Here is a 26,758-nt window from a genome sequence, read left to right on the forward strand (position 1 = left end):
CATTAACTGACAATTTCCCCCCATTATTATTACTGTTATTATTGTTTTTAATACATTTTTAAGTATTTCATTAGTTTATCTTTCCTTAGTGAAAATTTGACATTCAGAATATTAGCCTCATTGCCTAATTAAAAAAACACAAGGTGGGTATCTGCTTATAGGATGTCATTACAATATAATGCTTATGTCAATTTTTTAAAAAAAATCAGATTTTGGAGAAAGTCAGAGGGCCTCATGGGGCAGAGGGAGGGAGAAGGTGAACTGGACAGGTCTATTTTTAACATCAGTCTTTGTTGAACAACCCAGCTAGACTTTGCCCACCAATTTGTGGCTCCACCCCTGGTTCGGTCAGTTCTAATTGGATGTGCGACTTTTGGTCTGATCGATGCATCATTTACATTCATTCATTTAGTTGACACTATTCTCCAAGGCAACTTACAATGTTAAGGTTACAATTATTTACCCATTTATACAGGTGGTTGATTATTACTGGAGCTATTTAAGGTAAGTACCTTACTCAAGGGTACTACAGCCAAAGGCAGGAATTGAATCTACAACCTTTGGGTCCAAAGGCAACAGCTCTAACCACTACACTACCAGCTGTCGCTGAACCAGTCATGGGCCTGATGGCAACAGGTTTATTTGCCCTCTATTTTTCACTTCACCTATGATCGTGATGTTCTCAGTGATGTGGCTATGTCCAGGGCGAATGGCCAAATGTAGCTCAGGCTGGTTTTGCAAGCATTCTGGCTGCTTTGTGTAAAACCTGAGGATATTGCAGTACATTGACAGATAAAGGGAATTACTAATGTACAGTCTGAAAGAATTCTTTTACAGCCTTAAATAAAAGAAAAGCTGCTGAAAAAGCCTTATAGAATTTAGACAGGAAGCATTTAAGATGGTCCTCCCAATCTTATAAACATTTAAAATACAGATTAGCATGAATAAAAGCAATAGAACATACAGGAATAGCAGCAGAAGTAGCAAGAACAGCAAAAATCAGAAACAAACATTTCTCACAGTTCCTACATGGTTCTGGATGTTGAACCCTTGGACACGAGCAAGTACACCACAAGTGTGTCTTGACATTGTATTGCTTTAAAAAAACAACAGGACTGCACATGACAGTTGCTTAGCAACAAGTCTCTGGTCATGTCTAATTCCTATTATTGAACAGTTTTGGCGGCTATTTTTTTTAATCAACACTGTAAAGAATAATTTGTTTACCAAGTCCTTACACAAGCACATGGAAACTGTTTGTGTGTGCTCACAACTGGTGTGAATGTACAGAGTTATTTATTTAGGGGACAAACTAGAGCATTATTTAGAGGTTTTGTGTCCACTGAAAGGAGAGTGGTCACGGTGGGTGCAGTTCAAAAGGTGGTATTGTTTACGACAATTTGCACCAGCGTCACGACGGCAAGACTCATCCTCCATTATGTTGAGCGCAGTGGATTTCTAGAACGCAACATGAAATGAAGGAATTACAGTCCATTACGTGGAAATCACAACCGAAGCTCTCGCAGGACAGAACAATGAGCGTCAAACGTCTGCATAAACATATGACAAGAGCCACATAATTTGGAACTAAAGCAGCGCTACCTGAGAATTTCCAACTGGTTGGCCTGGAAAACCCCATGCACTAACCATTTCCCCAATCCGGAGGCGGCAGAAATAAATAAGTGAAAGAAGCCTGACCTGATTCTAACCACAGAAATGCAAGGCCTGTTTTTTTTATGGAAATCATACCTGCGTTAGACTGTAATGGAGTTCCGCCAGGTTCGCTGCAAAATACACGAAATTAAACAAAGCAGACCTGTAAAGCCTAATAAATGCTAATACAATTATAAGCGTGAATCATGTACAGCTGATGTTGCACAGTTGTCTGTAATACAGTAATTGGTTTCAGGAAGTGAGGTAAATCACGAGGTTAGCATTACACAAGGAATTCCCCGGCCATTTCTACAAAACACAAACCAAGCAGCATTCTTCTGCGTGCGCTGTTAAAGAAAAAAATCCCGTTTAATTTTGCTTCGGCCCGTTCGCATTCGCACAGCTGAATGGAAATGCGGCTTTGGAGAACAGAGTGGAAAACTGGCTTGTTCACAAAATCCACCTGGTATTCACAGCGAGAGGATCTGCTCAAAATAGCAGTAGCCACAGGAGACAGCCAGAGAGCAGAGGCTGGCAGCAACATGCTTTGAGCAGCACGCATACACGCATTGCATGTTCACCTTAGATAAACTGGCAGTGTCATAAAATAGTAATCTTTGTCTGGAGACACTATCAAACATCCAGTGTTTGCAAGGAAGTTTAAATCCTCAGGTAAATGATTCATTTAAATGCACGGTTGTAATAATATCAATGTTCAATTGCGCTATTTTTCCTTAAGTGCTGTCGGGTTGATCTTGCGATTACGAGATATTGGTTAAATATAATCAAGCTGTAAAACACAAGCTGGAGATGATATCAACACATCTATCTATCATACCATATCTCACACCTGACTGAAAAGATTATCTACAGTTTCCTAACGGTGATTACTGAAGCGAAAATGCAAATCAGCAGCGTGATGACAAATGGTAAATAAATAAGACAAACGCATCAAAAAAGCACGCTGTGCGGACACGCGAGCCGCAATACCCGACCGGTCAGTCTAGGTGGGGGGTGGAGCACGGGTGCCATCACCATGACAGATCGCTGCAGAGAGAAATACGGCCTCTGAAGTTGACCTTTACAACGGCTGTCCTGAGCATGAATAAAACTAACGGCTGCTCTCTCCATCGGCCTTTCCATCAGCACTCCAGGCAGCCGTGCATCTCCTATACTCAGAAATGCACCGAGGGCCATTAGGGAAGCGGTTAGGTGGCAGAAAATTAATGAAAATGACAGCGAGGACAAAAAAAAAAAAAAAAAAAAAAATCAGAAATGCAACTCTGATCTACATAAATTTCTTTATTGAGGATCCTATTATAAATAACTACAATGTACAGTGACGTTCCACCAACCCACGCAAATGTCACATTTCACGGACTCCCAGTTTCATTATTCGTATGCAAGCTGAAAAAAGTAACATTTGATGACTGCAGTAATATTCTCAAGAGAACGTAGTTCACACAGCCAGTTGCAGACAGGTGACCATTGTGTCTCACTTACACATGGGTATGTAGTGGGTTACAGGATCAGTGCAGCGGCAGTACACTGAACAGAGCCACAGCGTGTTTTCCCAGCTGCTGTGCGTGGGTGTCCACAGGCTCGACGCTCCTTCCAGCGGCTCCGCTGCAGTGGACATCCAGACTCCCCAGATGCTGGGGATGTGAGGCTGCTGTGTGGGGTACAACGATGGAAGCTGTGTGTGGTGGTTTCAGTGACACTGCATAGGAAAACTGCATGTATGATGAGTATGTGTGGGGAACCCAGAAAAGGGGGCTGGGGAGGAGGGTAGGAATGCAACAAACAGAAGAGTGGCTTTCCGGGAAAAGGGCGGAATCAAATGGGTCAGCGCCGCGAGCTTGAATCCAGCAGGTCTTTCGCTTCGTTGATCTTCGCCGCCAAGTAGGGCGATCCGCCTGCGGGGCAAGCAGTGGCTTTCAGTCAGTGTGTGCACTCTCGCCCAAACCTGGCTCCCCCGTACATCTGTTCCACATGAAGGAACAGCAGCACTGATCAACACACCTACAAGCCTTTTTTTTTTTTTTTTAACACTGCAGCACAGACTGGAGCAGCACAGAGAATCTCACGTAGTACCACGCTGGCTCTGTGTTCCCGATGCAATATAGCCTCCCGTTACATACAGTGAGTCTTCTTTCTCTCACAGTTCATAAGTCAGTCACTTATCCAATGGCCCTTCTATAAACAGTTTAAAAAAAAAAAATCTGCCATATTCAACTTTCCATTGATTTCCAAAAAAAAAACCTTTAGCGTAAGTTAGTACAGTACCGTTTGTGCTATAAGTATATTTTATGAAATATTAAAAGGTTTTTTTTATGCTGCATAGACCATATTACTGAGCTCGGTGAAAAGCATTTTTGGAAGACTTTCTGGCAGTTTACTATAGTACTACAACATATTACTAATACAGTAATAGAGTAGGACAGTCACAATGCTTGCTAGGAATTCTGGGCCACCTGAAAGAAACCCCTCGCTGCAATATAAATACTTACCTTGTGTGTTCCCTGTACTATGTAGGCTTCTAGAATCATCACTGCCATTCACCCCTCTAAGTGACAGCCCTGGTGACCACACAGTTTGTGGCCCCGAAAGTAGTGGGTGGCACAGCGAGTAGCGCTACTGTCTCACAGCACCTGGGTGGTGTGAGAGGACGTGGGTTCGATCCCCGCTCAGTCTGTGTGAAGTTTCCATGTTCTCCCCGTGTCTGCGTGGGTTTCCTCCCAAAGACATGCTGTTCAAGGTCCCCCATAGTGTGTGAGTGACAGAGAAAGTCTGTTCCACTGATGTATGGATGAGTGACCCAGTGTAAGTAGTGTATCTAGCAGTGTAAGTCACCACAGTGAATAAGGTGTGTGGGCTCATAACACTACATAAAGTTCATTGGAAGTGGCTGCTAAATAAATAAATGTAAAATTATCCAACAAATGCATCAGTCAACCTGGTCTGAGAAACAAGTGGTCATCAGATAAAGACGACTCACTGCATTTGCATAAACCATTCTGCAATCCTTCATCAGTAGCATCTGAGTCCAGTACAGCTTCTCCTAGCTAAATAACAGCCTTTTATCCCCGGATTACAACATAATACCTACTAAATATACTTAGGCAGGTACAAATGTATGTGCTAATCAGAGTGTGCACTTATTACAATGACTAACAACCAGCTGACAAAGGAGAAAATGTGACAGCAAGTTGCAATGGACCTTTATAATATACCTTTGTGGATATGACTCAAACAATGGCCGGGAAAGCTCAGAGGAGAAAGGATCTTGACTAACTTATTCACACCTCCAGTGATGATTCAGAAAAAAACAGAATGCATGAGCGAAACAGGATGCCACGTCTAACAAAGTATAGCTTTGCTGAACCTGCAGAGAACAGCATATCAGCGTGAAGGTAGGAAAAGCTGCACTTAGTGTGCTCTGCACAACGTCAACTGAATCCTTTTTACACCACTGAGCCTTGATCACACAGTGTGTATCTATATAGTGCTCTACACTGGCAGGCAAGAGCAGCAGTGATGGTCTGAGGAGGCTGGAGAAACGGAGCAGTAACAGCTGGAACGGGAGGCCCTCGCAATGGACAGAGTAGCATGATGGCGTTGACGTGTGCAAATGTATGGAAGCGCCCATGGGAGGTGGGGATGTAGAGCCTGCGGGACCCATGAAAGGGAACAGACAGAACCCGTTATACAAATCAGACAGCACAAGGCCATGCCCGGTAGAAGACTGGGTGCCCACACTACTGTACATACAGGGAAGACATCTGCACAGTGCTGGACTCCTCCTCACACAAATCTGATTTACTGCCGTAAAGTGCAAAGCCTAATGAGGGCTAAATCTACAGTAATTCCTTGTCATCATTCCGGTATAACGTTGATAAGGCAACGTGGGCTTTCATTAGCAAGCACTGGAGATGGAGGCAATCATGATGATAAACACCAGAGAGCTTAAAAAAGTTAAGGCCCCATACAAATAAATAATAATAATAATAGCGTTTCACGAATATGTCTGAATCCAGCTCAGTCTGTGTGGTCGACATGTTTTCCCCAGTATTTGTGTGGGTGTCTTCCAGGTGCTCTGTTTGCACCCACAACCAAAAGACAAGTAGACAAAAGACTGGTGACTCTAAATGGCTCATAGTTAGGTGTGTGAGAGCAAGAGAGAAAGTGCAGTTAATGACGTTGAGTAGTGTATTTAGCTTAGCCAATACTTCAATCCAAACACACACACACACACAGTCTGAAACCGCTTGTCCCATGCGGGGTCGCGGGAGCCGGAGCCTAACCCGGCAACACAGGGCGTGGGGCTGGGGACACACCCAGGACGGGACGCCAGTCTATCGCAAGGCACCCCAAGTGGGACTCGAACCCCAGACCCCCCGGAGAGCAGAACCCGGTCAAACCCACTGCGCCGCCACCCCCCAGTCCAAACAGACTGATTTATTAAATTCATTTTTCAAAACCCATTCATACAGAGAGATATTTGACTGGAGTAATTCATGATGCACTACCAGTATGTAACTGTAGAGACCCTTTCCAGGACCAGAACTGGGAACCTTTACATTAGAAGAATGTGTTTTTAACCACTATTCTACCTGCTATCTGTGTTCTGAGAAATCCAATATGAGATAAAGAAAATATAGCATCTGCTTGCTTTAGCCATGAATAGAGCTACCGTCCGAGCGATAGAAAAACTAAGAGAGCTGCTTATCTCTGGCACTCAGATAGAAATCTGAAGTGAGCTATTTCTCCCCACAGGCAGCCATTTTTACACACTGCTGTGAGTAATGCTAGAAGAAGAGGGAAAGAAGGAGAGGCCATTAACCTTGGGGAGGGCGACGGCGTTGCCCTGGGCCACAAGCCTCAGTTAACCATGGTGCTCTCAATTCACTGTGTGACTCAAGAACGGAGAACCCCATCGATACACACGTGGTTGCTCCTTAATTAGTTACTACTAATCGAGTGCTGCATTCAAGAGAACAATTACAGGAATGAGAGACTTGAGTATTTAAGGTGGTATTATTTTACAAATGTAACCGTTTCAAATGTATCAGATCACTCTGCTAGTTACAAACAATGACAAGACAAGAACACCACACAATGACTGCTGCATCTCTGCTAATTCTCACACATTTGTTAACCATCTTAAAACAACACTTGAAATACAACCATCTGAACTGGTCTCTAAGGTAACCTTATTTTACACAACACCGAGTCGCTGACCTTTATCAGGGTGATTCAAAACCATGATCCTCTTGTGTGCTTCTCGTACTTTCGCCTTGCTGCTCGTTGGACTGTAAGGGAAACACAGTATTTTAGAGCTTGAAAACAGCGCCGCCAAGTGGCAATACCATGTACAACTTGAAAGGCTCAATCTAACCCTAAGCAGCTGACATTTACGCCACATTCAGTTAACCTTGATCACTTACCGAAAGCTGTTCAAACAAAATAGAGAAATGATGTATTATTCCTACAAATGGTGTTTATGTAAAATTAAGCCCGTAACTGTATAAGGCGACCCAAGACCATAGAACCCCACAACAATTCAAATTTCTGTAATTACTTCCGTAATCACATGGTGTCCTTTGTCTATAGTTCCGAAAATGACATGTACTGCAGCACTGACCACGAGAGAATGCTATGGCCTGGCTAAGGCAAACAGGCCAGCTCCAGTGGGAACGCACAGCGTGTCCCCCGGTTCGGCGTGCCTGTTCTGTCCCACCGCAGTGCATTTCGGTGGTTTGTTTGGAGCCGCTGATCAGCGGGGTCCGCTCTCCCTAGACAGACAGCCCTGCCTGTTTGCTCCTTTAGCTGAACGCCCCCCAACCTCTGGCCTGCGTACATGGGCAGTGAGTCAGAGTGAGAAACTGAGAAGGGTGGGGCAGAGAAGACACGGTGCTGGAACACATGCTCAAGAAGACTTTCTGAAATAAGACCCTTCCCTGTTGACCTTTACTGTCCAAAGGAGGAAAAAAATTCCAGAAAGAGCTGTAAGCACTTGGAAGCTGAGACACAGAGGGTCGTCTGGGATGGATGGATCTGCTGTCCTTAACCAATGATGCTATTCTACTGGAAGGAAGCTAGTGGGCTCATGAGTGCTGACAGCTCAAGCCTGTGTTAATGCACTGTACTAAACAGTGGAATCACAGTAACACACAGCAAAAAATAAATACCACTTAGGTAAACATTCAAATGGTTACAGCTTTAGAGCAGAGAAAAGTCTAATTGTATTAAATTCTTGCAACCTTTAAAATTTCAATAGGCTCTTTGCACAGAGTATGAAGATGAAAGTGATGCTGATGTTACATCTAATCAGCAGCACAGTGTTGAGTTGGCATAATTTTATTTTGGTCCATTTAAATCCCTCTGTGGGAGGATGAGGGGAAGAGAGATTTACATTTATATTTTTCATTTAGCAAATGCTGTTCTCCAAAAGCAATGTACAACTAACTCAGGGTAAAATAAAGGTGCCTTTTACAGAAGGCAAAAGGCTTTAGTTACAGACATGATTGTTGAAGCACAATTTATGTCTATAAATTACTCAAGTGGTTGCCTGTAGAACTGAGTTGCCTACAAGAGCACCAAGATGATCATTTAAGATGTGAGTCAAACTAGCTTTTAAGAGATCAGGAGAGAAGAGGGTCCAAAAGTGACGGTTTTGAGACCCTCCTTGAACGATGCAGAGACAGAGAGAGAATTCATTCCACCACACTGGAGGCAAAACCACGAACATACAGACTTTTGATTCGGTGCCTCGTGTGACTGGGACCACCAAGTGGTCAAAGGTCTGGGAACACAGTGCTTGCTCTTGGTGGGGTGTAGGGGATGATCAGATCCTGCAGGTGTCAAAGTGATGGTCCTTTCATTATGTAGCTGGCTAGAACCAGTCTTCAATTTGATATGCACAGATAGGGGCAGCCAGTATCACACTTATGAACTCTGCTTACAGCTATGTAAGCAGAGAAAGACCTCCACAGAGGCAGTGTAAGCTGTAAGGACCCCTTTTTATACACACACACACTCAGACACACACCCACACACTTGCTCAAAGTTCCTCTTACCTGACGCCCAGGATGAGGCTGGCTTCCCGTTTAGTCATCTTCTGTTCAAAACCTCCTTTGTAATACGATGAAAAGGCCTGAGGAGCAAGAAGAAAGAGCAGCGCTATTTAACTCCTAACCAAAAGCCGTGTGCGAAAGATCTATGTGCCCTTTGATTTGTGGGATAGAACATCTCGTCACTCAAGGACGCAGACTCCAACGTGACATGTGCACCAGAGGGTGTCATGAATATTCACTCTATTCTTGGGCATCTGACAGCCAACTCCAAAGCCGACTAGGGCTTCATTCTGCCTGCAAACCATTTCCGGTTTAGTAATTACAAGCCTGATTCAACAGTAAAAAAAAAAAAGTTTACAAAGAACGCTCTGTGTAATCTTACTTGGTCAGAAGTGAAGTTTTGCGAGTTATTAATCTTTTTGTGGCATATAAAAAAACCAAAGAGTATTTCATAAAACTCAAACTGGAAGACACAAAAAAATGTTTTTTTTACAGTTTACAGAGAAGTACACAAGTAAACAGTAATCATATCAGTTCCATGGCGTTTAAGTATTCACAAATGTTTGTATTATTATAACACACTGATAAATGCTGAACATGTCCAAGAGGGTGATTACATGACTATGATTTAAAACATTCTGTTGTGACTCCAAAAAAGACGTCGAAAACAAGATAGCATGACAGTGGCGTGTGTGTGGTTGAGGTTTCTGTGCCTTGGCGGAGTATCAGTCACGATCTCGTGCACGCACACACACACACACATAGCACTTGATTAATGAGGTATCTCAGCACGGCCTGCTGCCCTGCACACGCAAACAGGGGTGGTGGTGGGTACTGAAGGCCTGTAGTCCAGTGATGCTGGCCAGCACTTTTGGGTTTCGAGTAGACACGCCACTGGTGACGAGTCACGGCAGCTCACTACAATGGTCCTAAACACAAGAGGCATGCCACAAAAAAACCAAGGTGGAAAGAGGGCTCCAAAGTGTGGCAAACCTGACAGAAAAACCCATTACTTTCAGAGCAGGAAAACATGGTGACATGCAAGATCTAAAAAAACAAACTACTTTATAGAAACAGCAGCTCTATGACAGGCCGTGTGGAGCTTGTAATTCCTCAGCCCCAAAGACCATTCCCAACAACCTCACGACGACAGCTTATCGGGAGCCACATCCCGGGGTCGGAGTTCTCCAGATCAACCCTCTCTGTGTGTGTCCGTGGGGGGGGCTTTGTGAGACAAGTCCTGAGACAGCCAGCAGATGTGAATATTTGCACAATGCGGGCAACAGGTGTGCAGACAGAGACTGGCACAAGGTCAGCAAAGTGTTTCTAAATGGCATCTGGTCCACGTGCTCCACATAGCACCCATTGCGCAAACTCACAGTGATGTTGCCCAACTGTAGGCTACGGCTACTCTGTGAACGCAGCAACACATCGGCTACAGCGCGGCTTTTACCAGGAGGGGTGGGAGACAGGTCACAAGCCCACAATGTGTAACTGATTCAGTGCAATGTTGACAATGTTTCAAAAAGAATTGTACCCCACTTCTCTGGAGCATGAATTCACAGTAACAGTACAAAGTGCGAGTACGTATGTATTAAATTTGCTCAAAAAGCAATTTGATTAGAACTTTGATGAGGAAATGCGGTGCCATGTCTTCCCAGCTCTTCCGTTGCAGTTCCCAGAGATGTAGGACACTTACTTTCACTCTTCTGTCCACTTCATCCCATGTAAGTATTGCCCAGGTTGCGCACACTTTTCCCTGGTACTGTACACCATTAAATTCCTGTTGTTCATTACCAGATTATTAAACATTCTAAATTAAATGTAGTTTGTTAATTGAAATGCATTAAAATGCCAATTAACAGTTTTTTATATGGATTTTGCATTTAGGGAGTGAAGGCAAGCGTGCTTTATTTGGGCGAAGCACATACTTCCAAGGACCCTTTGTGAAATGTACCCTTAAATAACTCGACTGGAACATCTGTTAAAAAAATATTAGTCATGAACAGAAGAAAAACTTTCAGAAAGATCTGAAGACGATCTTTCTGGGAATTCAATTAAAATTGGAGACAGACACATTTGTCAGAGCAGACATCTATTAACCACATGTAAACAGCACCCGCTTTCATACAAGGTACAGTGTTCAAGTTGTCAGCAGATCTTCTGACAAAACCTGCACCAAGAAAACATGTTCCATCATTTCCCATCACCATTTAGCAGAGTCGCTGTTACTGACAAATACACAGAACACACAAATAAGGTTAAATTCTGCTGGAAGCATCATGCGGTAAAAAAAACCTTTCCATCGGTGCTTACCGAGGTAGGAATTTTCTTTGCAGTTTCCGAAATAACTTGTCCTAAAGGTTTCCACAGATGAAGTGCGTAACGGCCTGAAACAGGAAAAATGAATGGTGAAAAAAGGGATTAACCTCAATCCTACATTCACGTCAATCAGCTGGAGTATTTACTTATTCAACTGTAAGACTATAACTGGCATTTTGGCACATTTATTCTAGGAGTGTAACATGGTACAAACTTACTGGAACAATGTTCTTTCAACTATTCAACAGGTTATGAACATAAAGGCTGTCTTTTCTGTATATACCTGTTAAATCACATCCCTAACTCTGGTTTTAATGAAGAATCTAACGAATGCAGTTATTCTTACATGTCTGGAAACAAAATGTATCTTATTGCTAAATTCCATCAAAAATATGTGGTACGTTCAAGAGTCTGCTTTCATTACAAAAGTTAATATTTAATCTGCATCATAATCTCAATAAATTTCAGAAAATTTGGTCACCTTTTGAAAATTTGTAGTGCTACATGTCCACCCCTGCTAAATACTGTAACCCTTCACCCTTGTGCTGTATTAGGAATCTGTACGTAATTGCTTTTTCCTCGGTATATTGATTCTCTCTCTATTTTATGGCAACCCAGTTCTGTTCTTTGTTAAAATAAAATTGTAAAAGAACTAAGTGCAAGTGGTAGGTTTTACCAGAACAAGCACAAAGACATTGAAATGACGCACAATCAATGCTTAATAAATGACCTAGAAGGTATGAATATCAGCCATGACAATGTACAATTTTGTTTGATTTTCCATTCACTGATAAATTAGGCCTTATTCTGCCAGAACCAAAGATTTTCCACACAAGACAAGCACAGGACACCAGACAAGTGGGTGTAATCAAAGTAATGAAAGAGAGGCACTGGGCCTCCACCTCAAACTCAGCAGTTTAAGAAGTCTTGGAAGCTGCTATTACATCCATATGCAGAGAGACTCGAGAAGGACGGCCCACACCATAAACACACTCGACATAATTGTTGCTCAAATGCCAGACTGTGGGAAGAGCAGACAGACGTGCAAAAACAAACGAAATAGAAGAAGGAGAATGAAAGCAGACAATGTGGCGAGGGAAGTCTTTCTGAGTAGGAAGCCTCATTAGGGTGACAGTTCACATCAATCACTGTCACTTTACTACAGACAGACTGCATGTTCCAGCCTGGCATCAGGCCTCTTCCTGAACAGGAGGTTCCGCTGTGCTCTAGGGCCCAATAACCACACTTTACCCGTGCCAGAAAAACCCACGCTGTTCATTTTCCTGTCCTACTGACAATAATATGCAAAAATATTGAGCACTGAGGACTATTCTGAGAGGGGGAGAACAACTTCATGGTGACCTATAGAAGTCACAGATCTCTCCTTGATCTTAAGCCCTAGGTAAATGTACCACCAATTTTCAGCCGCCAAAAAACAGGCCACGTTAAGCCTTTTCTCAGCCAAAGTGTAAGATTACAGTCAAGGACTTCAGACCTTCCGAAAAAAATCATTTGTCATTAAGCATTTTCAATAATGAAAGCAAACATTTTGAATTGTAAATTAAAGTTTAAAGGTTCTAGAGTGGATAACTTTTGCAAAACAAATTCCTTATATGAACGGATAGGTCGTAGAGGTGCTTCTGGTAAGAACCCCCAAACACTCACTAAACTGAAATGTACACTTCAAAAAAAGTTATCAGAAAACATATTTTACATAAAACAGCATTTTCTCGCATACGTGTTAAAGATGAATACATAGTGGCAACCTGAGAAACAAAACACGGTAAGTTAAAAGTTAAGCAATTTCATTGCCGTTTCTGCTTCTTCTTCACTAGAGTTTTGTGATGAGTGACTCAGTGTAAGTAGTGTATCTAGCAGTGTAAGTCACCACGGTGAATAAGGTGTGTGGGCTCATAACACTACATAGTATCCATTGTAAGTTGCTTTGGAGAAAAGTGTCTGCTAAATAAATAAATGTAAATGTAAATGTGACAGACTCAGATGGCTACACTGACTAGCTGGGGAAGGCATGCAAAAAAATCCATGGAAAATAAGTGACACGAATCACTTAGTCCACTCAATAAACATATTTAAAACTTGACTGCTTATTTGTTCAGGACCAAATCAGCTGCAACTACTGGATCAGCAGGTCACGTAGGTGTTTGAGAGATCATACTATAATAGAAAGACTTAGGCTTGAATCTCTGCTCCCAGCATACTACCCTTAAGCAAGAGACAAAACATACACTGATACAGCAAGAATACCCTGCTATACTAAAGGGCAAATCACTGTAAGTAGCACAATATATAAACCTGCCACTGTAACTCACTTTGGAGAAAAGCATAAGGTAAGTGCTTACATGTAATGTTACACTTCAAGGCATTTACATTAAATCATAACAAAATTAAATGTACACAGTTATATTTTTAGCAGCTTAGCTTTAATTTGCATACTGTACCAACAAACACACTGCTTACCTGCAAATGCTGCAGCAGCAACGCCAAGTCCAACAGCAATCAAAGTTCCACCCTGAGGGGAAAGGGGAGGAAGAAAAAAAGAAAAAAAAAAAAAAGAAAAAAAAAAACTTGTTAATCAAATCTCAACTTGAGCAGAAGTGTCTCTTCAAACCACATATATTCTGTAACACCAATGGGTTGACAAATGAAAGTGTAACATCTTGTCTATAATTTGAGCAACCGAAATCTGGATTTAAGGTTAAAGTGGTGTTTGAACCAATAACCTTATGGTTACAAATCTATATAAATACTACACTACCTGCTGTTGAAAAATCTACAGAGAAAACCTGTTCAAACATTTCAGCCTCTATTTTCACCTAATTAGCATACACAGCAAGAATGTAAAATCACATCTTTAAAATAGGTGGCTTTGGGTTAACATGAAAGGAAAAAAAAAAACGAGACAAATTTATAAAATCATAAAAAAAGACCAATGAACCCTTGGTGAGTCTGTTATAATCAACAAAACAAGTGATATATCAAATATAATCCCTCATCTTTAACAGTGCAGTCGCATGTTACATGCATTTGACTTTTGTGGTCTGAGCTTAATGCTGGTGACTTAGAAAAAAAAAAATGCAAAAGAAAAATATTTAAAAATTTTACTTATGCACATGAAGAAAGCTTCTGAATGCACGACAAGCCACCTGAGACAATGATCTTACATCAATACTCTCTTAGGAAAGAAACCTTGTGGGACCTCGACATCCCCATCAGCATCACGGTCTTTCTCAGTCTATCCCGACTACATTTACATATATAGCTATGTAGTGCATACTGGTGTATACTGTTTGTTCTTAGTTTTATCAGTAATTACACTTATTTTCTTTTTTTTTCTTAAAGTTTTTTTTTTTTTTTTTTCATTATTATCAGCAACTACTTGGCCAGTGCAGGACTGGGTGGTCCAGAGGCTATCCTGGAAGCATAGGGTGTACACCATGAATAACGCACTGTACTCATTTTCTCACTTCAATCCACTCGTCCCTCTCGAACTGACACAAGTTTTGATGTTTCACATTTAAATATGTTTGTCTATTCATTCACTTATTTTCCTAGTTATTTCACTCAGCGACATTTTTCTGCTTACTTACACGTTTGGTTACTTGTATATGCATGTATGTACATATTTGTCACACCTGTATGTATGCATGTTGTTCACTGTACGGAGCTGCAATCAGGATGAATTTCCCTCCGGGATCAATAGTTTCACTCATTCATTCATTCATTCATGGAAAGCCACACAAACAAGGGAGGAACACAGATTTTTACAAATATGTTTATTTTATATTTAATATATGTATTGTTTTGAGTATACTCACTCATATAGGAGCACCGCCCATAATGTTTATTTGGTGAAAAGGGTCTTTAGGTGCTCCGTCAGCCCCCTGAAGTACAGATTAAGTCACTGTTCTAACAAGGTTGGGAGGGACATGTCCCTCAATGTTCAATCAGGCCTAACCCTAACCCCAAATATGTGTGTACTACTAGCAGTAAACAGAATACTACCAACATGTGTATACTAGTTCTACTAGCAGTGTACGGAATACTACTAGTTCTTTGGTTCTCCAGTCCTAGATTAATTACAAACTGTAAATCCATAGCACGGCGTAGGCAACGGTGGTGGTGCGGGTGGCACGGTGAGTAGCACTGCAGTCTCACAGCACCTGGGTGCGAGAAGACAAGGGTTCGATCCCCTCAATCTGTGTGGAGTCGGCAAGTTCCCCCTCGTGTCTGCATGGGTTTCCTTCGGGTGCTCCGGTTTCCTCCCACACAGTCCAAAGACATGTCGATGCTGCGCAGGTTCAGTGTGAGTAACAGACTAGTGTTGTGTGTTCCACTGACGGATTTTGTGTCACCTTGTGTGTGGGGGCTGAAACACTAGCCTAGGTTCATTGGTCGTCGCTTTGAGGGAAAGCGCCGTCTGCTTAATAAATAAATGTAATGTAAATGTATATAATATAGCCACAACACAACTTCTTCGATTTACAAATCATCAATAACAATAACAAACAATTATGCCCGAGCCGAGGCTCTCCTGACGAGCTGGAAATCAAATAGACCAAGACCGGCGTAATGATAAATGTCTGGTTCGACGCTACCACTAGTATTATCTGTACACGAAAAGTACACTTACAAATCGTTTGTCGATGTCGGTTTCACTGCGAACGCTCGATTTCGGGGTGTATTCGGCATATCTCATGAGGTCGCTGTCCATGGCTGCGGCGCCCGCCATGCTCTCTGTTGCCTCAAGAAGGCTGCGCTACGTAGCCTACGGACCGCCGTTTGGACAAAATACATCGGAGTTCGACAAAACGAAAGGGCGCGTTTTCAATTTCCCTTTAAAACCCTTCCTGTCGTTACATTTGCTTTAATAGTGTCTAAATCCAGAAACCACTTTCCTATGGTGCGGTGGAAAGAATTATTGAAAGTGGACAAGTACTACATTTTTTTACACCCATATATAATTTTAAAAAAGGATTACCACTCGAAGTGTTCCAACTCGTTTAACCTGAGGAACTGTGTGTGTCATAGAGAAAGTGTCTTAATGTATACGTCATGCAGTTGTGTATATCAATACAAGATCATATAATGTACTTTTTTTTCTTTCCTATGAAAAACTATTGTCAGTGTCACATTTGTAATAGCAACAGTTCAGAAAATATCATCTGGGTTTTACTGAATGGTTTAAAATGGAGAAGTTGACTGATTGTCTGTAGAAACCAGAGCTTCAGGGAGGCGCGGTGGCGCAGCGGGTTTGGCCTCCCCCTGCTCTGTGGTGGGCCGGGGGTTCGAGTCCTGCTTGGAGTGCCTTGGACTGGCGTCCCGTCCTGGCTGTGTCCCTTCCTCGAGCCTTACGCCCTGTGTTGCAGGGTTAGGCTCCTGTTTGCCGCGATCCCGCTCGGGACAAGCGCTCTCTGTGCATTATGGCTTCACGAATGAGCTTACCGACCCCCCACGGTGGTTTAGTAGTTCCTTCCCAAACCGTCCTAAATAACCCCGACACTTACTGGCCGCACCTGGTGCGTGTTTCCTCCCCAGGTGCGGCTCCTAGTCACAGGGTTGGGTTTTAAACTCCTTTATGTCACACACGACGTGCAAAAAAAAAAAACAGATACATGATCATGATGATATTCTGGGTTGCTGTTTAACGCGACTTTGAATATACGCCGAGCGATTTCCACGGAAACGAAACCAAAGGAACAGAGGACAGTGAGTGACACTTAGCCGACTGAGCGCAGGATCCGAGAAATAAAACATCATCTACAGAACCACACACCTCAAAATGGACCCGGGGAGGAGAACCAACCCGAGTTACCTGAAGTACCCTGCACATGATTCTAGAGGCGCAGAAAGCCAAGAAGCGACAGAAGAGCAGGCGGACGGCAGCGAGAGCGCGAGCGCGAGCGCTCCGGCACACGAGCGCAGCGAAACAAACCACCAGCAGCCGAACTAGTAAGACAGCGACTGCAAATAGAAATACACATTATCACAATAAATAATTTCGTGGTGGCTGACAAAGCTTTAAATAATGCACCTGTGTGCTTAAACAACCTGCTTTGTGGTATACAAGTGTGAGCAAAATATGTAATAACCTTTTATTATTAGTATGTTTAGTAAAACTTTGAATATATGCCAATATGAAATTATATATCTCGAAGGACCGACAGGTTGCGTAGTGCTTAAAGTTGTTGTTGTGCAATTTAAAAAGTTATTGGTTCCAATCCCACTCCTGACCTGACGGTACTTTTTTGATCGAGGTAGTTACCCTGAACTGACACAGTGATAGTACAAATAACCGCGTTTATAAATTGAAAAATTGGTGTAATGTTGCTTAACCGACATTGTAAATCACCTTTAAGTGTCGGCTACATAAAGGTTAGTAATAATTATAAATAAGAGTGAGAGACTCGCTGAATGGCACATTACCGCTCAGCACTAACTGTAGTTTCACTTTCGTTTGTCCTGTTTTGCTCTGGGGGGGGGGGCATACTTTACATACATGATGCACTGGGTGAAGTAGAACATCTGTCTGCATACCCACACAGCACTACATCCTGTGCAGATCCATAGGAGAAATGAAATAAGGAACCTTGGATGAACCCGCTGGTCCAGATGAATCATCTAAATATTTATTCCTGAAAAACAATAATAATGTGGTTGCTGTGAAGCTCCATCCATCCTGATGTAATGTGAATCCCTGGAATATATTTGGGTTCATAAGTTCAGGAATGAGTGACGAGTTTAATGTAGTCAGGGCTGTATAATTTTCTGTTTTAAGATGTGACGCTTGGGAGTGAAAGCAATTAATCCAAATTTTGGTCTCATTCTTGCAAAATTCTAAAGTATAGTTGTAATGACATATTTTACAGTGTTTTGATTAAGCAGATTATTTGTGAAAAATTGAATACAATAGTTCCAGAATCATAATTCAGTGTAAGAATGGATGTTTAATGGTGGTTTCCTGGATTTCTTAATGAAATATGTTTGATTTGGACAAAATGTGTTGTTCTCTACATAAGGGTTACTGTGCATTAATAAGATGGGTCTCTGGTAATGAAAGCCTCTCAATGTAGAAAAAAATGTCAAATACCAGTACTAACATGAGATCTCCAAACAAAGCAAACCTGCTGAATTCCAGAATGTTTTGTCTCTCAGTGCTGGAGGATATACCGTGATACCACCAAATGAATCAAGAAGAACCAAGCTGCAGAGAAGTAAGTAATGACAGGACTTTTATGCTATTTCATTTCCCTGTCTCCATGCAACAGATTTCCCTAATGCACAGTAATTGTTACCAGGAGGTAAATATAATCAGAGCAGATGTTCTTTTAATCCTTTTCCCACTAAAAATCAGACCATAGTAAACTGCAAAGGTTAAAAGGCCCATGCAGTTTTCATTTATTTGTCACGACGAACTCATCTGAACTCATTCGTTTATGTTTTTTTACAGCCCCCTGCCTAGCACAGAATATAATTTGTGGTTTCAAAAACAATTGTATGTTACATTGTGGTAAATGTCATTTGTGCCATAAAGCATATTTCCATTAGCAAAGAAATATTGAAGCAAATCAATATATCTTCAGACCTGTTCAGGAAACATGATTTCCAGCATTTAAAAAACATTAACGTTGTGCAATTTGTAAAAATTGAGTTCAACATTCAGAGGTTCTTAAAGGCATAGATTGTACACACACTTGACTGCAATCACTGTGTGATGTATATGTAAATGAAGATTTAATTAGCAGACATTGTATGACTTGTCAGTAATCTTTCATGCAAGCTGTGTGTGTGTATCTATGTGACCTAAGTGGTGCAGAAGGAAGAGGAGGACCTGCAGAGGTGGAGAGAGACACACAGAGCTGGACCTATTAACTTGTCTCCAGCAAGGCTAGGTATGGCCAGAGTGAGAGAGAGTTGATAGAACGTAGCGCCATGCCTTAAGTCCGTCTTGCGTTGTCTGTTGCAATTGTAAGCCATCAGTCCATGCGTGTTACATGTAATGGTGTAACACCTTTTTCATGCCCACACAGTGTGACATTGCAGCCAGTCTTAGTACTTACTAACTGTATCATATAGGAGCAAGAGGTGTGTGGATCGTATTGCGCAATCTTTCTCTGTAACGAAGGCCAAAAAGTGTGCCTTACTGTAACCTTTTCTATCAAATTTGTAGGCGGAGCTGTATCTTTGGCTGAAGCCAGACAAAAGCAGTTTGTAGATTTACGACAATCGAAACTCCGGAAAAAGGTACAAATTATTTACAGTATTATTGTTCTTCCTCTGTTGCCTTTGTAAACCTGTCACTATGATCACGTGTAAAGTCAATTAAAGGTATCTGAGCTTGAAGTTGACCCCAAGTTAGCTAGAATAGCAAATGAGATAGCAACACAAACTGGTCACATGATGTGTTGATTATTACATGTCTATGATAGTCATAGAGATTCACTTGTACCTTTGACATTTCTAAAGCTGAAACAAGAGGACATGGAGAGGAAAATGAGGGAAGCTGCTGAAGAAGAGGTTAGAAAGATGAAAGCCATACAACGTGAAAAGGTAAGAAAAGTGGAATACCTTCTGCACTCTTTTAAAACATATTTGCTTTACATATGTAAAGTAATTCTCTACAGTGTTTTAGAGTGCGAAGGGTTGTAGAGACGAAGGCCCTCTATTCGTCACCTGAACGTGGCTGTTTTACCCTTGAAGTCATGTGCAAATAATTGCATTAATAAGTCACATAATGGCCATATTACAGAACAGTTTTTAGTTAGCATTGCTATTTATTGCACATTTTTGTCAGTTGTGAAACTCCAAAAGGTGCTATTAACAAAGAGGAAATTATTTAAATCCCCCCTGAATAGTATTTAAAATGAATTTCAGGCAATAAAACTTGAAGAAAAGAAAAAACTGGAAGAACAAAAAAGAAGGGAACAATATCGGCAAGATCATCAAGTGTAAGTAACAATAGCGGTGGGCTTGTGACACCCTTTCTCACACCCGTTATTGTTGTGAGTTCCCTCGTACATGGTGCTTTAGAAGGATGTGCTGCTTCAGGATACTGGAAGAACATTCACACGAGAATGTCATCTTGCTGATGGCTGGATGTTTTTCAAATGAACTGCACTCAAGATGTTTGAAAGGTCAAGGTGTGACAGGAAAAGGAAAAAGCAGAGCTGGCATGAGGCAGAACCATCTATTGCAGAGCAATCTGAACAGTTGGAACCTCCACTGGGAGAACCTGTATTACATCCTGACCTCTGTGAGGAACCTGGGTGCCATTTTTCATTGTGGCATCATCCTAACATACTGTATAAGTGCCTTACAAATATTTTTATTTTGTTATTGAAGTCAAGGGGGGGCGCAGTGGCACAGTGGGTTGGACCAGGTCCTGCTCTCCAGTGGGTCTGGGGTTCGAGTCCCGCTGGGGGTGCCTTGCGACGGATTGGCGTCCCATCCTGGGTGTGTCCCCGCCCCCTCCAGCCTTACGCCCTGAGTTGCTGGGTTAGGCTCCGGTTCCCTGCGACCCCGTATGGGACAAGCGGTTCAGAAAGTGTGTGTGTGTGTGTGTGTGTGTGTGTGTGTGTGTGTGTGTGTGTGTGTGTGTGTATTAAAGTCAAAGAACAGAGATTAACTTATCGTTCAGTGCAGTAAAATCGGTAAAAGAAAATAGTTCAATGGGAAGCATACAAAAGCATGGTATCATCTTCAAGAGCATGTCCATAAGAATCAGTGCAGGTTACATACTTTCTAACCAAACATTATTCCTAAAACTGAAGTTCCTCCATTTTCCCTCAGGAAAACTCAACAGTTCCTTCAAAGGTTTGAGAGGTCATTCCCAATGGCAGCAAGCAGCTCCTTGCCAACGTCATCATGGGTAAGTCAGTTTGCCAGAGAATGCTCTGTGTGCCTTTGAGTCTCTGGTTTGAGCCTTCACTGCCAGGGGCTTTAGGCCTAGGTCCCAGGATAATTCACACCAATTGAGCTGACTTTGATCCCTTTTTAAGTAAACACTGGTCCCTTGGTCAACATGGAAATCTGGGCTGCTGCAGGGATGGGTCTCGCCTCAATTATCTCCTCCTTATTTCCGAGATGGAAAGGGATGTTTTTTTTTTTTTTTTCGGGACTGGATTTTAGAAATTATAAATACAGACTTTCTCTTTATTGCTTGCCAGTGAGAGGGTGCTGGTGCTATGTCTGGGCTGCAGGGCAGGCAGAGTTCATGGGACTTCCCAGAGTTCACAGCCCAGTGTGGCGCTGAGTGCGTTTGAGGTACGTCTGAAAAGCCATAGAGATGGAGACAGAGCAGTGGAAGTGACTGCAGAGATCTGGTGAAAGTCCCTGGAATAATGCCAGCATTTCATTCACTCACATTTATTCTACTGTAGTTTTGGGGAAGTCACATCAATCACAGTGTCATCTTCTCTGTCATTTCTGATGCGTATAACATGTAGAGAACCCATAATGCACACAGTAAATGTACTGGGTGTGTTGGCTCCACATGTTAGTTACTCTTAGAAAACCAGTTTTGTTCCACTAATTCAGAATATACACAAATCAATGTTTTGATATATTTTCTCCCAGTCTTGTTCCAGTGGGAAAGTGGTGAGGTTACAGACTAGAGACTGGAAAGACCATGAAAAAGCTCGAGGGTAGGATTTTTATACTGTGAGAAATATGATATGTGGAGACTAACGGCATTGTCAAAATGGCACGCAGAGCTTCTGTGGTGCACTGCGAGATGTTTTTTTGTGTGGCTTTCACAATGTCGTGTGACTGTTCCAAATGTGCTTCTTCCAGTCATCTAAAAACGAAGTACATTTTAACGGAAGCAGAGGGTATTTGAAGCTTGATCATTCTTGATCTCACTGAGTTGGAACTGAGAGTTGGTTGGTTACTAAAAGTTTGATAGTCAAATGTCACATGAAGTGGGGGACAAGGGCTTATTCTGTTGTTGTTTTGTTCTATTTCTGTATGCATCTACTCATGTAATGTATGGCAGTAATAACGGTGGTATTAGACTGTCTGTAATTTCAGAATTTTGTGTCTGTATCTGTCTATTGCTGATATAATGCACTCAGAGATATGTTACTTTGGAGAAAAGTGTCTGTTAAATAAAAGAATATAAAGGTCTGTTGGCGAAATGTGCTTTTGTTTACTCACAGTACAGTAGTACGTTACTGTGGATAAACACATCTGTTAAATGAATAATCTTAAGGTCAGCAACATGAGAGCTCCACATTTTGGACGGGAACAGAAACGTGAACTCGCTCTTATGTCGCTGTGTGTTCAGAGTCTCCTGGCAGTGTTATTTTTGATGCTTTATAAATAAGAACGCCCAATAATAAACCAGAGCTAGAGCAGGGAGCAGGGTGTTAATAAACTTAAGGCAGTGCTCACTATTTCCAATTGCTATCTGTCTGCGAATTGGGTGGAAGCATTGGTGCATGATTTGAATTGGTATGCTAGCTGTAGTATGGGGGGGGGGGGGGGGGGGGTGGTAAAAGTTTGCTAACAGAAGATTTATAATATAAAGCAGATCAGCTGACTCATGGTATTTCATGAATTTTTTTTCTAGCAATGCCAGTAATTATGGTGCTCAGCTTCATTTTTTAATAACTGTTGCAGTATAAAGATAAATGTCTTACTTTTGAAACTAGAGTTAAAGTGCAAATATATGTTTCTTTATGGATGCAAGTTTTTTTTTCCCCTAAAATTTAGTACATGTTTCTTGAATAGGAAATGAATCTTTCATTAATCTGGTGACTATCCTTTACATGGTGGTTGGTAAATTAGCCATGCTGAAAAATCATGCTGTATCCACTGTTATAAACATATTTTCTGACTCATTCCTAATGTCTCAATGGAAATTTGTCAGTTTCAGAGCAAATCTCAGGAAATTGACTCTAGGGTCTGGGTGGACTCCAGGCCAAGTAATGAAGTGCTCCAACCTAAATGTCAAGAGTCTTCAAAGATCAAAGTGCTGAAGGAAAAGACTGGATGTTGATGTGGTTTGGTGAATACAGAAATTTGTTATTCCGGTAAAGAAGGATCCGTGTGATCCGTTCGTCTACTCCTTGGCCTTTGTTTGTGCAGAGATGCCTTTGTGCCGACTTCCCAAGGTGCACAGTCCAGGTTCTTCCTGCTCTCTTGCCATTACAAACACAACTACCCTGGTCATCTTCAGAGTCCTGCAAGAATGATCAGAATACCTCATCCTTGTGTTGTTAGTCACCACTTTTTTTCCTTCAACTTAAATTTTCTCATGTACTGAGCATTTCGTTGCAACAAGTAAATTTGAAGCACCATTCTCATGCGTTCTCAGCAGGCCCCTTTGGAGGATTTTAATCACCCGTCTTCAGATCACAAGTTAGTGTCTTAACTACTGTGCTATTGTATAGTATGCTTCCTTGGGAAGCTCATCTCATGACAAGAATTTCCTTCTCGTATTTAGCTTGTGTTATGTATTTATGGTGTAACCTTGAGAACCTTTTTGTTTTGAGACTTGCACTGGGTGTAGACAAAACTGTCCACTGTCTGATTCACTCTCCCAAAGAGCACCCTGTGGTTCAGCCACACTTGTTGTTTTGCTTGCATGCTGTCACTCATGGGAAAGCCATGTCAGAACTGTTCCATGATCTTCTCCAGAACCATGTTGTGGATTGAGTGAGTATGTTTCATGCTCCTGTGCTTACAGGGCAGGGCAAGAGAGCACCGGGAGGCCCAGAGAGCAGAGGAGGAGGGATTCCTAATGCAGATGAAGGAGGAACAGAGGAGGAAGGTGTCTGAATCCCGACACAATAGAATAACATATCCCCTTTACTTCTACTGTAGATCTTGTCAAACCCCCAAATGTCATGCTGTCCAAAAATGTAATAAATTCAAACCTGAATGAAGTATGCCTTAAAAATGTCATTAGGGATTGAGACTTGTTCATTAGGTTGGATCACAGACAAATCAGCTCAGATGTGCTGTTTTTAGATAGTTGGTGCACCTGAAAGACTTAAGCATCATTGTTCTCATGAGGAGTGCTTGAGGAATCTTGGATAATCCTATAAATATATACAGATTAAATTCTTTTGCAGGGAAAAATTGCTTTTATTGTCCTATGGTTCTCTTACTCTGGTAAATAAGGTTGTTTAAGCTATATATAAATTCCTGAATTCAGAGTGAAATCCTTGAGGAAAAACAAAAACAACTGGAAGAACAACGAGAGAGGGATGTGGATGCTGAACGAAGACGGTAAATTGGAGGGAATTTCGGTTTAGTATTTATTATAGTAAAAATAAATTGTTAGATGTGTCATGAGTCTAACAGTGTCCTCCAACATCACAGGGTGAATGCAACCTTCCTCGACAGGCTTCAGGGCAAAAATGAATCCAGCAAGGAGGTGCAGCCTCCTCACTTGCCTTTGGAAGAGTTGGATGTTAGAGATCTTCAGTCTTGTGAATTTCAGATTCCTACCACATCTTCAAGACCCCATCTACACCAGGTCCCTGTCACACTCCCTCAGCTAGACCCTCCACAGGTCCAGAGAGACAAAGCAAAAGGGGAAGGTGAGCTGTCCAAAAGTATGAACCTGCTTGGTTTCTCTGTTTATTGCTTGTTTAGTCTTTCTTTCTTTTTCTTTTATCCTGTCTGCTTCAGTAATTTTTCTTGATAGTGTGGCAGACTCTGTGTGTGATGAAACTCAACTGTTTGCTGTTGAAATCCCTTTAACTCACTGGTTCTGGCCTTCACATTCATTCAAATCAAGAATATGCTTCAAATTTGTGAAATACTTTGTGCAGCTGCAGTAAAATACATATTGCTGTCTGATGTGAACTCAGTTAAATTGCTATATGAGTACATTCTTTGCAGCCTCCAAAACCCTTGTTTCATGCTTTATTAAAAAGTCGATGCTGTGTGTTTTTTAGTATATATTTTTGTATTAATGTTCAATAGATCATCTTTTTTTTCAAGCAACTCCATTCTTTGATTATTCTTTGCAGCCCAGATCCATATTTTATGGCCATTAATTCCATGCCCTATTATATGCCTCTCATATTTCTCATGAAATAATATCCTGTGCCACTTGATTGACTTTCTTCACCTTGTTCACCTCGCACTGGAATGCCTCTCGTGAATGCAAAATGCTGCACTTTAAATTAAAATGCAGCAAACTTTTCCCTTCAGAGTTTTGCAGTCGGTTGGCCTCTCCATGAATGATGCTTTGGCTTCACTGATGTTCGCCAGGGACACTTTACACAACACATTTAAAGGCAGGGTAGAGGCTGCCAGAAGCTCTGTGGGACCCAGCTCAATGTGCAGTTGCACTCTTGGTGGTAACTTGGCCAGTTGTGCTTGCATTTTTCCTGGAAATCTCTATACAGTGCAACAAAATGTGCTCCATTGCATTTAGCTCCTTCTTGGTCAAGTGTTGGCAGTCCATGTGATTCTCGCTTTTCTGTCTCGCTCTGTTATTGTGATGGTTTTGGTTTTCACGTTCTTTTGCTGCTGGCCTGACCCACTTTCCATTCTGTTACTCTCGACCCCCCTCACTTTCCGCTCAGCCTTGCCATTTTTAATCGTTCTCCGACCATACTGCTTGAGTCCTTAGGTACTGCTGCTGAGCACTTGGTGGAATAATGGACATATTTCAGTTTTGTTGAAGTCAATGGAATTCATTGTTTACCTGATTGTACTGGATCAGTATTATCATACTATGAAAGAAGGTCGCTAGATAAGTGTCTACGTACCCAAATGCAGTTCTCCATGACAATGCAAAGGGATTCGTGCTGTTGAGTGTTCTGCAACCACAGGTCTGCCCAGCCCAGTGGGTGACAATATGGTTTCACTATGGTGGTAGACCCACTGTGGTGGAAACTTCCATTCCCACCCTGAATCATCCATCCCTGTCCTTGGCCATGACTACGCAAGGGAGGGTCTCTGACCTTCAAATGCTAAATCAAGAAAAGCAATTGAATAAATATTTTCACCTTGTCTTTGTTACAGAAACTGATCACGAATGGGCCGTGATGAAACTCCTTATTCGTTTCCCCAGCTGTGAACGAGAATTCCTGCAGGACATTGTGGCTCAGTGTAATGGTGACTACCAGCAAGCCTGTAGTCTACTTGAATAAATGGAGCCTCAGCTTGCCCCAAGTTTAAAATGAGCCTGGACTCAGCATGCATGATCAAGCATTAAATATAATGCAATGAAATACATTATGTTCTTTTGGTTACTATAATGTATAATTATATTAAAAATGGAGTGTGCTACATGACTCATATTTAATTGTGGTTAAGAAACGAACTGAGTGAAAGGTTAGAAGTTCAAATGCTTGGCAGGATCTTTGGGAACTGCAAAGAATTGCTTCAGTTCACAAGTAGTTGTAGTGTATAAACTGTAGAAGTATATGTAACATGTTTTAGCTTAATTCCCAGTGTATGACATTAAGTGTGATATAACACTGTAGTGTTCTTTATAGTAATGAGGTAAAGCTATGGTGTCATTTTGATCCTTTTAACAATTCTAGTTATGTTAACCAGTATTGTATATCAATATACTATAACTGTGGGCTTCTTTCAGAATTCATTTGAATTTGTTTCATTTACTTTTACAAAAAAATGACATCAATATTTAAAAAAAAATTATTCATACATGAATTTTTTGTTTATTTATATGGAGTCTGATTTTTGTTAGGGGAAAATGTGGA

General features: G+C 41.6%; 2 protein-coding genes across 2 annotated transcripts; one reads left to right on the top strand and one right to left on the bottom strand.

Annotated features, from left to right (window-relative positions):
- Window positions 1-2,940: 2,940 nt before the first annotated feature.
- Window positions 2,941-15,818, bottom strand: dnajc15 (DnaJ (Hsp40) homolog, subfamily C, member 15). The gene is made up of 6 exons (XM_018729486.2): window positions 15,703-15,818; window positions 13,530-13,581; window positions 11,046-11,119; window positions 8,733-8,809; window positions 6,895-6,965; window positions 2,941-3,569 (listed from the first exon to the last, which is right to left on the bottom strand). The coding sequence occupies exons 1-6, from the start codon at window positions 15,799-15,801 to the stop codon at window positions 3,499-3,501; spliced, it is 444 nt and encodes a 147-aa protein (XP_018585002.1). The 5' UTR covers window positions 15,802-15,818; the 3' UTR covers window positions 2,941-3,498.
- A 782-nt stretch (window positions 15,819-16,600) lies between these two features.
- Window positions 16,601-26,535, top strand: epsti1 (epithelial stromal interaction 1). Its single transcript, XM_018729292.2, has 11 exons — window positions 16,601-17,021; window positions 18,225-18,283; window positions 18,878-18,961; window positions 19,240-19,313; window positions 19,536-19,619; window positions 19,944-20,017; window positions 20,859-20,937; window positions 23,758-23,841; window positions 24,229-24,302; window positions 24,396-24,616; window positions 26,055-26,535. The coding sequence occupies exons 1-11, from the start codon at window positions 16,852-16,854 to the stop codon at window positions 26,180-26,182; spliced, it is 1,131 nt and encodes a 376-aa protein (XP_018584808.1). The 5' UTR covers window positions 16,601-16,851; the 3' UTR covers window positions 26,183-26,535.
- The last annotated feature ends 223 nt before the right edge of the window (window positions 26,536-26,758 follow it).

Source organism: Scleropages formosus, chromosome 14 (assembly GCF_900964775.1).
Source record: "Scleropages formosus chromosome 14, fSclFor1.1, whole genome shotgun sequence".
NCBI lineage: Eukaryota > Metazoa > Chordata > Actinopteri > Osteoglossiformes > Osteoglossidae > Scleropages > Scleropages formosus.